Genomic DNA, 14,864 nt, shown 5'->3' with positions numbered 1-14,864 from the left:
ATAAATTCTTGCAATTACACAATGTATACAATTCATAGATTCATCATAATTTCTGTACATACATATATCGTTTATATTTGAGAAGTTAATATAGTTGCTTAATAAGTTCAACAATTAATTTTGAGTTTAAATATTTCTTCTATATTTTTTTTTTAAATAAATAAGTAAATATTATTTGCAAAAAAAAAAAGTAGATATTATTTCAATCGCTTGCAGATTTTTCTCTTTATCAAATTTTTATTCGCGCTATTAATTTTTCAATACTCTGTGCATTACGCGAAGGGAAGAGGAAAGGGCATAACTCCACTTTTCTCGAATGAAAATTCGAGAGAAATGAAAGACGGAATAAATTTTTAAACCGCATAGTGACGCGACGTCCTAAGCCGACGTCTTTATTTCAGTATATCGGAAACAGCGTTCCGTGGCACGACTTAAGCCACCGACTTCGTCCTCGCGGCACGCGTTCTATTTCCTCGAGATTTCATTTCTCCCTTTTCCTCCCCTCGATTCCTTGGCGGCTACTCGTGCCGAATGTTAACCGATCGACCGGGAGGGATTTTCGCGCGTGATGTTTCCAGTACTCGAGAGTCTCGCGAGTGCTTATATCGGATGGCGAACGTGGTTACCCAGGAGCAAGGAGACCTTCCCGTTTCACACCCAACGAAGTGCGAGGGAATACAGCGTATTCGGGCCGCGCGCTCGCAACGAGTTGTACGATTCAGTCAGTTCGATATTGCGAGGGATGACGGGACGCGGTGTGGTCTTAATGCATTTGGCGAGGTAGCTACGGTACGCATCATCAGGCACCCTTTCTGCAAGCTCAGCACTCCCCCTGCTCTCGCTCTCGCTCTCTCTCTCTCTCTCTCTCTCTCTCTCTCTCTCTCTCTATGCCTTTTATTCTGTCCTTCTCCTTCTCTCTTTTCCTCTGTGTTCCTGTGTCTCTTCTTATCTCCCCTCCCCTTTTCTCCCTCGAGAGGGTATAATGGTCCTAAAACGAAGCGGACAAAGTCCTTGGCTTTAATCTCTTAACGGGCAAACGACAAAAAATATAGTCTTTCTCTCTTCTTATAAGATAGAAACCGTCGACTCGCACGTTCGATTAAGAGATTACCTCGTCTGTGATAATTATCAGCGACGATGCGTCTCTTGTTTAAGGTGCACTCCTCTTTCGAGTTTGTTGTCAATTTTCATTTAACTGACATTCGGAAATTGATAAAAGTTATTGTTGGCATTTCTTTTCTTAAAATTAATATTAACTTACAATTAGATAAGAGAGGGAATTTATTATTACGTATGTATTTTTACAAAACGAATATAATTTATATATTAAGAAAATAAAAATGCAATTAAAAATTATTGGTTTTATATAACTGTGCATGAACATTTTTATTACTATTCTATTTTTTTTTTTTTGTTACAAATACATAGAAATATTAATGTCAATAATTAATGTAATCATATATAAATTTTAGAAAGTCCGCGTTCTCGCGAGAAGTTATTTCAAATCGCTAATTTTTAAGCTTTATATAAATAACAATAAACATTATTTATTTAATAAATCAATCTACAAAATAGTTATGGAATAATGCTTTAACGAAAAATTATATAAAATAACTGGAATGTAAGTATATATGTTATCCTTGTTTTCTGCGTGAAACTGCCGAATGTTTTGTTTACAAATGCGAAACATCATGTTCAACATGTTGGCGAGAATCAAAACATAACATACATACAATGATAATAGAGCTTTCAAATGTCAACACAACACAAGAGTCAGTCGTCAATGAACAAGCGCCGGGACAAGACCGTAAGTAAATTGCTAAGTTTTTCGATAAAACATGAGAAAGAGATTAAGTTTAAAGCGCAATGTGTTACTGAAGTATTCTAATCGAGGTTTTTTATTATCAGAGACTTCTCGCTCATTAGTAGTGCTTTCTTTTTTATCCGTTTTTTGATTTTCGCTCCGATACTTGTTAAATCGTTGATACTAGATATATAATAACAACATTTGCTATTATTAATTTGTTACTATTATTAATTTTTTATTTTTTTATTTTTTATTATTATTAATTTATTACATAGATAGATTCTTTTTTATTTATAAGTATAAAAGAAAAATATATACGACCGTACAAGTAATTGACGCATATATGTGAGAATTAATTTTACATTTTAGTAATAAAATAATATAAATATTAATGAGAGATATCTTTATGTTTACTGTTTGTTTGATTTTTGCGACGATGACGCATAAATCAGCTTAAATGCAATATCTACTATACATATATATACATATATATATATATATATATATATATATATATATATATATATAAATGAATTAGTTACACACATAATTACGTATACTAGTTTTGTACTCGGTATCATTTTATGAAAGTGCCAAGAGGATTTGTTCTGCAAACTGCTTGAATTACGTAGTATATTCGAGAACGTACCAATTGCCCTACTAAATGCGCTTTGGAGTTACGATGTATGTATTAACGTTCGAATAAACTTTCCTTATTTGTATACTGTGGAAGTTGAACGCCAATCCGGACATCTTTATCGAATATTGCAAATAGGTCACAGTAGCAGTATTTTCGAGGTTTCGGTAAACTATCGTAAAAAAAGACGATCGATCGTAGCCAATATTTTTTCGACATTTTTTTTTAATCGCGCTAGAATTAACAATAGATTTAATAATTTGAAATAATATAAAATTATTGCTAGAAGAAAAATTATTTGGTTTATGTATTAAGTTTGTACGTATTAAAAATAATTTGGATTATGTATTTGTACTATGCAGGCTATTAATGTCTCAGTGAATTTATAATAACGAAACATAGAATATTTTACAGCCAGCTTCCTTCTGTAATATTCTGTGTGCTAATTTATTTATAAATAAAATTAAATCTTATAAATAAAATCCATATAAAAAACTAAGCTTATAAAAAACGTATAAAAAGATAGAGAGATTAATTTTACAATCGGATAATCAATGCAAATAATATATATTGTATTTTTTGGAGGAATCCTAGATCCACATGAAATATTCCGCGATAAATATTTCGTCATTCGTGGATAATATAATAAAAGAAACGAGGTACTTAAGAAAAGCCGAATAGAGATGATTGAGTGGACAATAAAACGCTGCAGTGCGCGTGCAAAAATTTTTCTTTCCGTTACTTTCAAATTCACGCCAATGTCAAGCGACGAGGACGGCTCTGTCGGTCGGGAGCACTTAGAAAATCGATAAGCCCCGGCTCGCTTGATCCGCCGTTGGCTGCTGCCAGGCCATATCTTGATTAAAATCAGTGCCGCCCGGTACTCTCCTTTCTTCGATATTTCCCCGCCGGTTCCCTCGCCGCCCCACGTCGTTGCAACCATCATCGTCGTCGTCGCCGTCGCCGCCGCCGCCGCCGCCGCTGCGCGATGAATCCGGTTAGTCTCGTTAACGTCCTAAGTCCCTGAGAGTCTCTCTTCCGCGCCGTCACTTTCTCTTTTACAAAACGTGGAAAAAGATGCGCGACCCGGGAAAATCATCCGGCGACGCCTCTTGCTCCGGGATGTTCGTTTGCGATCGAACGTGATGTCGGATGTTTGGCCGTTTCTGGTCGCTGGTTGACCGCATTGCACGATCTACGCTCGACGAAAGTGAAAGCTCGCATACGCTGCTCGACGCATAACCGGTCGCGTGTTGACCCCGGGCCAGGAATGCACATCTAGCCGGTATTAATTCCACTCGCTTACAGAGAGCGAACGTTGCTCGAACGTTTGAAATCGTAAAAAGTCCTTTCCCTTTTTTTTTTTTTTTTCTTTTGACGAGATCAGCTGATCGCGCGGTACGAAATTCAAAATTCAAAATTTTTTAACTCTTATATAGGCGACGAAGCTAATGTAAAAGCTTTTTGTACTGCGGACGCACGACATGATCACGCGATAATTGTTAGACGCAACGCACTTAGCCACCTTGCTCCGCGTTAAACGCCCGTTCGCACGGGTTTCGCGCGCGCTTTGCCGAGCGAAAAGGACGGATTAGTTCCGATCGATCTTCTCTTGAACGCGCGGCATAAAGGATCCATCGTTTGATCGAGATAATACCATCGTACCATCATTGTACGCTAACGAACCTTACCGCTCGCGGCGATGACACGCGCGTACATTTACGATGCACGCAATATACCGAGGATGCCTCGGGCCAAGGTATTCCCCGTAGAGGGGACGACCGTAAGACGACCGTACCTAAGATCAATGTGTGTCGGGGGACTACTTGAAGGACCTATGCGCAATCCGGAAGCTGATCGACGGACAGAGAGACGGGCAGAGAGATAGAGATATATAGATAGAGAGATAGAGAGAGAGAGAGAGAGAGAGAAATGAGGGATGGGTATTGATAAGTGGGTGCTGTTTACCGTGCTCAAATGTTGACCGAACTCCCTCGATCGTCTCCCAGCACCATATTCTGCTTTCAAACGAACCTCGCCTTCAAACGAGTCCATGGTGAACTCTCATTCGTGTGGTGGGCCAGTCAAACGATGCGAGTCGTCCAGCATCAACAAGGAAATTGTTGAAATTAGTTTTACATTTTTCTCTCTCTCTCTCTCTCTCTCTCTCTGTGAAAAACATCTAAATATTGTGGGTAAAATATATCTTTCTTTCTTGCGTAAGCGTGATATATATGTAGTACATCTTTCTATTTTTTTCTTTTTTTTTTTTTTGCGGAAAATTAGAATTGATTCAGTTGTTTTGGAAATTCAGATATTTCGAGTTGGTGATTTTGTGAGGATTGATGCATACAACTTGATGAATACAACTTGAGGAAAAATGAAAATAGGGAAATATCTTTTGAAGTATTTATAGAAGAAGATACGATTTAAATTCACGCAAATCGAAAAAATTTTAGTCAACGAAATGATGGCTTACATATTTCTCTACGTTTTTGATATTATAGGATATTCGGAATATGAATAAAAAAATGGGACAAATTTATTTTTTGAAAATTTTCAATTTTATCAGCGTAGAAGATATCGAACGTGGTCGCATATGAATATGATTCGTCATTTAATAGCTTACCATATCGTCGATTTTGTTGCCTTAATCGCTTGAAATCGATATTCGGTTCGAATGTCGAGCGATTTCAAACTTCGATAAAACTCGCAATCCTTTGAGTTGTTCGAAAAAAAGAGCGCAATGAATTTAAATCCGTGTAAAAATCGATCTTTTGAAATAGTAGAAATATTACTTATATCATGTGTGTGCGGCAATTAAATTGTAGTTTTGATAATAATTTTCATTAAAACAATCATGAAGCTATATATATATATATATATATAGTTATAGTTTAATAGGAATATATATTCTAATTTTTAGCTACATATTACAATTATTACATTTATTTTTTATTATTTGTGAAATTATATAACAATCGAGATTTAAAAAAAAAACATACGTATTCAATTAAAGTCTATTTAAATCAGACTTTAGATTTTATTTCTACATAGAATAAAAAAAAACAGGCGCATTGACTTGTTACTTCTTTACACATTATTCGTACAAAGAGAAAACACTTAATAAAAAAATTTAATATATAATATTAAAAATATTGACAGCAAGATATATTCGTACCTGTTTCCGTGTCTCGCGTTGCCATACATCGCGGAAGCGGATTGACGATCAAGACATTGTTGACGTGGCTGTTTAGAAATGACGCTGAAGGCTTTTATGCCACCCTTTTTCGTCGTTCCACACCGTTTGGTACTTTTGCGTCGACATTGACGGGGAACTCTGGATGCTCGCGCGGGGGGTTTTTCTTCGTCCACAGGCGACGGTACCGCTTTGTCCGTCCAATCTCCCCGCTATAGCAGCAGGATATTACGATGATGCGACAATGAACGCAACGATCGCTATTTGCGATGAGCGTCCTGCGTCGGGGGGGGGGGAGAGAGAGATGGGGGGTGGAGGGGGAGGGCGGGTCGAGCCACCCTTGCGGATCTCGTGAACACGCGCGTGTATCCGTGTGAATGCTCTCACATATACAAGCGCGCACGCGTGTACGCATATACATACATGTACGTATACACGCGACTGTATGCGCCACCAACTAAACTACCCCCGACTGACGCCTAAACCTGTTCCTCCCCTTTTATTATGGGCTGCGACGGTTATTGGATTGTACCGTGCTATTTGTTGGCTGCCACGCTAATGGATCCATAATCACCGGGACGAATTAACGCGCTACAACGACGCTAACGGGCCGCTACTTTAAATACAGAAACGCCCGCACGCCACTTATTCCGCTGCACGGCGCTTAAATGATCGTCGTTGAGAGAATTTTCGGATTGTTTACCACGCTATGAAACGTTTTGTTTCAATGCGAAAAGATATTAACCGATATAACGAATTATATTCTGTGTGAAAGTTATATTAAATAACGTTTTACGAAATAAAGCAAACAAAAAATCTCGCTTGGCTGCGCTTGACTTCTTTTATCGCGATTTTCAAATAATAAAATTTTGTTTCTTCTCGCATAGATATGTTTTAAAAGCCTTATCTATTTATGATTTAAAAACGAAATTAAATCTTAAAAATTACTTAGACATATTTTTATAATTACTTTTACATTTTATTATCCAGTCAAGATATGTAATTTATAAAAATATTTCAGTCTTGAAAGTTGAAAGTTTTTTAATTTTTAATTTTTCTAAGATGAAAATTATACAATCATACTCCCTCTTTTTAAATAGAACTATACATTATGCAAATATTTTTTTTGAAATAATATCACATACAATTTTGCAAGTTGTAAAATTTTATTCTATATTTTTGCACTTTTTTAATTAAACACTTTTTGATATTCTATTAAAGGAGTTTCTAAAGGAACCTAAGAGAAACGGTCTTTTCACGCGAGTTTCATGGCCGGTTCCCTAAGGATTATGGGCTAAGTCCTAATCCGCTAATTTCATTTTTCCTTTCCTTGAATCTCTATTTTTCGGAGATACTCTTGGTTACGTAGTTTTGGCTTTTAAATTTACTCTTTACCGAAGCGCGATCATCGTCGGGGGTTCTCGAGATCCCGAAGTCGAAACACACGCTCTCTGATCTTTACTGCCACGGCTGCTGGATCCTCCGACATATATATGTATATACATTTGCAGCGCGCCCGGCTTTACGGGCCTGTCGAGCAAATGAAATGAAATTCATGCAAATCGCGGAACCGCGCCGACTTCCCTTTGCGCTGTCGAGGTGGCATCGCATCGGTTTTGTATCGGGGCGACGATGCGTCCAACCTACATCACGAGGGTGAAACGTACTTCCTCCTCGGTCTCTCGGCCCGCTGCTCGTTTACATAAAATTTGCAAACCAGCTTCGTCTTTTGAGAAACTTCAGATAAATTATATTATCGCGTCGTTGAAAAATACGTAATACAAGTGCAAATTGTAGTAGAAAAAAAAAAAAATAATGAATCTAAAAATAAAGATTAAATAAAAAATAAAGATTAAAATAAATGGCAATATAAATTTTAATTGAATACAGATAATGGATATCATGATATATAATAATTATTAGATGATATGTGTATTCTTTCAATAGGCGCTATTTTATATGAAAGAAAAAGCACTAATCATCATGATGTAATTTTTAATTCCAGGTTATGCCAGGAATGACCCCAATTACTATGGCACATTGATTGGACCTTTACAAGAATACGCGCATGGTATCAAAGGTACAGTGTATGCCGTTGACGATGCAACGATGTTTATAAAAGGATTCTCGTACGATGGCACCGGTCCGGATGCTTATTTCTGGGTCGGAAACACCTCTCGGCCCAATCCCGATGGTTATATCGTACCTTATCCCGAGTCTGATAGCAGGTAACTGACTTACATGTAAAGTATTATATTTATTATACGTATTTTTTATCTGTGAAAAATTCTTTGATACATCAAATTGAGCATATATATAAAAAATGTTAATAAATTCTTCTCCATGCTTATTTGATTTTGAATATTATTCAAAGATTTTTAATTACTAGAAGTATAATAGATAAAGCCACACACATCTATTATATAAATAAAAGAAAAATAATATAAATTAATTAGTATTAATTTTCTATTTGATTTTGTTTTTTACTTATTTTATTACATATATAGCAATTAAATAATTTTACAGAGGATGTCTTAAAACTGTCAATTGTTCATTTAATGATGGTTTAATGAAAATATCAAGGCACGAATAATTTTAGAATTATAAACTATTTAAGAAAGAAAAAAAGACTTTTTAATTGAATTTTGTGAAAAAAATTAACAATTATATTCAGCGAATTTGAGATGGATTTATTTTAACAGATTTTTTGCGACTTAATTATGAAATATGATGAAAAAAAATTGAAAATTTACGAAAAACGACTTCCTCGACATTTTAAGCTAACGATAAGATAAAAATCGAAAATCCAAATTGGCCATCTGCTATTAAAAAAATATTTGATTAGATTTTGAAATACTCTGAAATATAGGATCGAGAATCAAATGCTCGTTTAATGCTCCCAGAAACGATAGTATACAATATACTTGTACACGTGACTTTTCGAACGCGAGCTACAGTGGACAGGAAGCAGCCAAGTAGAAACGTAATAAAGCGCTCGCGCAGATGAGATCCGGACGAGATCGGCGTATAATTCCCGTTTTATTAAAACTGCACTCTCCCGCGCATCACGACTCATTCGCGTTCGGCCTTCCTTCTGTTTTCATCCCCTGTCCTCCCTCTATTCCCTCCTTTCCGCATATAAGCATCGCGCCGCGTTACCCTCCGTCGCGCCCGCAATCGGGCTCTTTGAATTTCATTTCATCCCTTGGTTACGGACTGCCGCGCGCATTCATCCTGTATCATTCTCACTAGCGCACCCTTCCCTTCGGCCTCCTACATCCCTGACCGCATGCACAACCCGCCCAGCCCTCGGAAACTTCTGCTCGCTTGATCGTCCGCACGATACGCAGATTCGCCGGCGATATCAAAAGGCGTGAAATCAATCGAATCTTTGTAATAAAAACGGCGTAAGTTTATCACTTGCAGAAATTTAGATAAGCTAATGGAAGATGTTGTAAATGCGTTTCAAATTAGATTTTATCTAATTACAGCGCGATAGAAATTTCGCGGAAACAGTTAAAAATCGCAAAAAAATAGAAACACGTAATTCCTTTTTTTGTACCCTCCAAAGAAATTTTGACCCTTATTATTTTTCTGTAGTTCTTGCAATAAATGCTTGAATTATATTCTATTGCACAATCTATGCTTAAAATTTTATATTTTTTATTGCTTTCTATATTTTTTGTTTTTCTTTTTTTTTTTTAGCAGCGATCCACGAGTCTTGGAGGCGTACAATCACACGGACATTCTTCTAAGGTTACCCGGAGGAAAACGTATACGAGACATCAAATGGCTGAGCGTTTGGTGCAGAAGATTTACGGTGAGTAAATTGCAACGATCGATCAAGATCTCGAATAATATATTATGCGCGTTTTTTCACATATGCCGATTTTATTAGAGCAGGATTCGAGATTTAAACTTTTTTTATTGGCAAAATTTCAAAGATGAAATATGTCCTAGTTTCCTCTTTTGAAATATTATAAATATGTATATCATAGATATACATATACATGCGATATATAGAAACCTGCTATTACTAAATAATAAGCGACATCCAATGATCGTAAAAATATTATTAAATTAAAAATGTAAATTTAAAGTTAAATTAAAAGCAAAAATAATATTAAAAATATTATAATCACCCATCTTTTAGGCATTTAAAATTTTTTGTTAAATAACAATACGATCAATAATTTGCGTAAAAATTTACATGACATATTTTATTTTTGACCACACCGAATTCACGCGTTAAAGTTTCTTCAAGAATTCATTTTCGCGCGAGGCTCGTCAAGACATTCTCTGTTTGACTTCTCGATATATTGCGCGCGTTTTACTCCAAACGTCACGCGACGAGCAGAGAATAGAGATAACTTGATTTTTGAGAAGGTTCAGAGGGAAGCTCTATCGGACGTGCATTCGGGGTCAATGGTGCGTATGAGATGGATACGGAAGCCGAGTCTCGGGATCTGACACGCGGGTGTGCGCGTGCTACGCGCGTTCACACGGCGCGCCTATACGTGTATGAGTGGATAAGCCCTTCTCTCTTTTTTTTTGGCTTTCTCCGGGCTTCTCTATTCGGGTGCACACCGGTCGAAACGATTCGGCATCTCTTTATCTTTCGGGTATCTCTTTCACGTGTGTGCAGACGAGTAAACACGCGATACCATCGATAATATCGTATCGAAAAAATTGCTGAATCTGAAAATATAATTATTTTAATCTATGGATAATATTATATTCAAGTATAAAATATATCTCTTAATCACACGAATTTATTTTCTTTCTTCTTTTTTTTTTGCATTTAATTCGACTATAAGAAGCTCAATGTTTTTTTTTACTTTATTTCTTTTCATGGTGCACGCTTATTTTTGAGTTAATCCAGCTTAGCTCTTTCAATTGCTCTCATCAAGAAGTACACAAATTAGAATGTAAAATATATCCCCTCTTAAACAGATTCCACTCTTTCTCTCGTTTGAGTCGAAGCTTGAAAATCTCGGTGCACGCACGAGAATCTATACGTTTAAACGGGACTACCTTCAGTTTTGCCTTTCCCCTTTTATCGGACGCACACGTATGAATATAACGACACACATACGCGATATATCGCCTTTCGAAGGAAGGGGAAAAGGTTTGAGGCGAGCATATCGACGATAGAGAGCAGAGCTTTTGCTCTTATATTAGAGGAGGGCTTTAATATCGAAGTCTGAGGGGTGCTCCCGTACCGTGACAACCCTCCATCAGACACGCTCTGTCACCGCAAAACGCGCTGTCCGCCGCCTACGGTCCATTCTACCGGGTGTCTCATTACGATCGCCGCGAGACATTATTTGAGATTTGGCATAAATTGTTCTCGTTTATGGCCACCTCACCGATCGACAAGCGTAAATCCGGGAGAGAAAAGATTTTACGATAGAGGATTCTTATATCTACATTGTCCCGTATAAAAAGTACTTTAAGTAGCAGAAACGAATCTTCTTATTATAACGGCAAACGGTCGCCTATCAATTATTGTCAATCGATTGTTTTGGATAATGAGAGAAAAGAGATATAAGTATAATTCTTTTGCATTATATAATGTAATGATTTAATAATATAACGATATAATGATTTAATTATATGTATATATACATAGTAGGAAATAAAATAAATTAATAAACGTAATAAAAATATGCGGTTATAATATATAAATAGCATCAATAACGATTCATATTTTTTGTAAAAAAAATAAAGATTTTTCAAAACTATCTATATACATATATATATGTGTATACGCATACAATATATGTAAAACAAAATTAATTATATATATGTACATATACATATATATATATATATATATATATATATATATATATATATATACATAAAGATAAATAATATGTATGAAAAATGCTTTTCGTGAGAAATTCAATTTCATTTTCTTTTCTAAATTGTGCGGAATGTATTTCACAATTGAATATGCGCTATTTCACGATTTTTCTTTTCTTCACATCATATTCTTATTATGATGCCAAGAAAATGTGATATACTCAATTTTTGGTTTTTGTAATGTTTCGTGAAGATTGTCTTGAAACGGTACCATTCAAAAACGTGGAACGTTTTCGATCAAACAAGATACCCTTTGATTATGCGCGATCACAAAGGAAAATCATATAGTTCGCATCATTGAAACATTTCTAAGATTTCCGATTTCTACACATACGCTTCTCTTTCTGTGATTTGCGGAAGAAGTGGATTTTTCTTTCTCTTTCTTTTCTCTCTGCAGGCTGATACCATATAGCATGTAGGGGGGCGGGGGGGGGGAGTTGTAGGTTTTGCTTAGATATCTGGTAGACAGGAGCTGTCTATCAGTCAGCACTTCCTTGCGTTACGTCCGGAGAGAGGATGTATTGTCAGAGTAAACCTTCTTCCCGCTCCTTCTTTCTCCCTTTTCTCACCCTTTCCTCCTGGCTCTCGGGATCTCCTTCCGTTTCCTCTCAAAGGCACATCTCCCTTCCCCTCGGCAACGTATCCTTCTTCCTTCAAATCCGTCGAGCTTCTTTTCAAAGGAACAGAGATATCCTTTGGCAATATCAAACCGTCGCTCAATAGACCACTGATTCAGGTAGGATTTAGTAATTTTTTTCTCCGTCTATCCTCTCTCTATCTTTCGGCCGCCGTCCGAAGCGACAGTCATGCCACTTTTATGTATATGTATGTATGTGTGTGTGTGTTTATTACATGTAGAGATGTTGCGAGAAGGTGAAAACGATCTCCTATCCCTTCCATTGCGATTTTGCCTAGCAGCGTTGACGTTTCTAACGTCAATAAGACGTCATTAAAATGTTATTTGACGTCACCTTGCTGTTTGTGATGATCGATTTGTCATCTCGCTCTTCTGTTTTCCTTGTCTTCACGTTTTTTAATATTTAATATTTTCTCTCGATGATTCTTACTTACGATTAATCACGTTCTTACGTTCCGCATTGTAAATGCGTGAATAGAATGCTATCGATCGAGCGAGAATTCAGAGAGAATGTTCCATTTCCTTGATTTATAAATACCATTTATTGGAAAAATGTTGAATATCTCAATATCTCGAGTATATAACAATTTGAGATTTGATGCATTGCACACAATTAGAATGTAAATTAAGCGAGCTAAGATATATCGTTCTTAATTTCCGGGTTTCAAATGTTTTGGGGGTCATCATATTTCGCACGTAACAATGAAAGATAACACCTAAAAAATTATATAAAGTTTGATTATATAAAGTACCAGTTTTTACACATTATTTTTAAAATATTATTCAAATTACATTTTTTTTTTATGAAAATAATCAAATAAAATTAATTTAATTAAAAATATTCATATATGACGTAATAAGGACGGAATATAAACATTATATATAATTTTCAATATATATGTAAAAGCATTTCACTAATTCACATCACGTGTAATGCAAGAAATCAATTATTATATCTTTTTTTGGTAGTGTGAATCTTGCCGTGTTTGAGATTATTATTTTTACATGTATATGTATATGTATCTGTGTCTGTGTCTGTAAGAGAAAGAGAGAGAGAGAGAGAGAGATTGGGATTTTTATATGATTATTATATATACAAATATTGCAAGACTAAAACCAAAATAAGAAAATAATGAATAAAGTAGCTATACATATAACTATATCGACAAAATTATAATAAAAAATATAATGTATTTATTATAAACTATTTTAACATTAATATATTTTTAATCTTACATATAAAAATATAAAATAATATCAAAATATATTATTAGGAAAATTTATATATTTCAATAAATTTTAATACTATTCAATTTCTATAAATATTATATTTTATGCGTAGACCAAAAGAAAAGATAGTGATGAAGATATCTTTTAAGTATATAAAAATTATATGTAATTGCATTCACGTTGGCTGGTTTCTTTTACGGATATCATTTTTCGGTCGATTACAGCATTTTTCACTTTCTGGCTGACCTATGCGTGACATGAACCACTACGCGATCAGCGCGATTGCGTTTGTCGTTTCTCGTAGCATGACTCATTCGTGCATCCGATTAGCCCAACGACAAATCGTGTAAAGGCAGACACCGTGTTACACTATCTCACTGATCGTGCATTGTGCGCATTTATTGTTCGTGTTACATCATCATGACGTGATAATTCAAAATTATTTTAAAATCCTTGACCGTCTAATATATTTCATCGTAATGGCAAATAATTTCAGCGATTACATGATAATATTTCCAAGCGAAACTTTCAAGTCTCAATATAATGGAGCAATAATCCACTTCTTTTTACTTTTTCTTGTCATCTTTTTATCCTTGAAAAAAAAAAAAATAACGCTTTTTTTTAAGAAAACAAGACTTTCCTCAAGGGGAAAGGAAAAGACAATCCTTTGACGTCTCTTTTTTATTTCTTTTTAGAGAGTTTTCTTTTCCCGCTGAAATGACAATTTCCGAATGAAATCTAGCTCGCGCGAAGTGTCAGAAGTCGGTTGTTCGTTCTGCTAGCCGAGTTTCAGCTGGGAAAAGAAATGATTGTTCCATAGTCGTGTCACACGACATTTGCATGTGAATTCTCCGGTCTCTTTTCTGGGCGTCCCGGGTTAATTAAACGCCTCATAGTTTTCGGGGCGGGATGACGAAGTACGATTGCTTCTGGCACCAAGTGGGCGATCCGCCGACCCTGTGCCTGAGAGAGCGTCAATTAATAATCGCTTAGAATGGATTCCTGGCGTAGATTCCCAAAAGAGAGTACAAGCGAAGAATCGCATCTTCATCAAGCGTATGCTTATTCCGTGTCGATGACATGTAGAGAGAGTTTTTAATATTACTAAGTCTGTTAAAATTTTTAACATTGATTTTTTTTCTAATAATTTTAAATGCTGAATATAATTTATTGATGATAAAAATATATTTTTTTTTCATTCTTTTATACATTTTTTTCATAATATTTTTCTAAAATTGCACGTAAAGATGCTAAAATATTATTATTATTATTTAAACTGTAGTTATTATAGATTGTTTAAATGATCAGTGAATATATATATGTATGTGTTACAATATTCTTTTATATGTATATACTATTATTTTTTTATAGCAGTATTATTTTACGATTTGACAAAGTTGTTTCGAAATAATTGTTAATGGATCAAGCAAAAAGGAGCTATGGTAATAAAAAATATGTCGCGCAATTTACGATACGCTCTTTCTGG

The 14,864-nt window shown here is 35.4% G+C and overlaps 1 protein-coding gene across 4 annotated transcripts in view; it reads left to right on the top strand.

The window, feature by feature from the left end:
- Positions 1–14,864, top strand: part of LOC126857811 (protein Skeletor, isoforms B/C) — a 67,348-nt gene that overhangs the window by 30,227 nt on the left and 22,257 nt on the right. For 3 of the 4 annotated variants that reach the window (XM_050607568.1, XM_050607570.1, XM_050607572.1), the window contains 2 exons: positions 7,649–7,871; positions 9,349–9,463. In XM_050607568.1, coding sequence (XP_050463525.1) covers positions 7,649–7,871; positions 9,349–9,463 — 338 coding nt within the window. The remainder of the gene's footprint in view (positions 1–7,648; positions 7,872–9,348; positions 9,464–14,864) is intronic. The other variant, XM_050607569.1, reaches the window with a different exon arrangement.

The sequence above is a fragment of the Cataglyphis hispanica genome, chromosome 23 (genome assembly GCF_021464435.1).
Source record: "Cataglyphis hispanica isolate Lineage 1 chromosome 23, ULB_Chis1_1.0, whole genome shotgun sequence".
Taxonomy (NCBI): domain Eukaryota; kingdom Metazoa; phylum Arthropoda; class Insecta; order Hymenoptera; family Formicidae; genus Cataglyphis; species Cataglyphis hispanica.
This window is presented reverse-complemented; position numbering and strand designations above follow the sequence as displayed.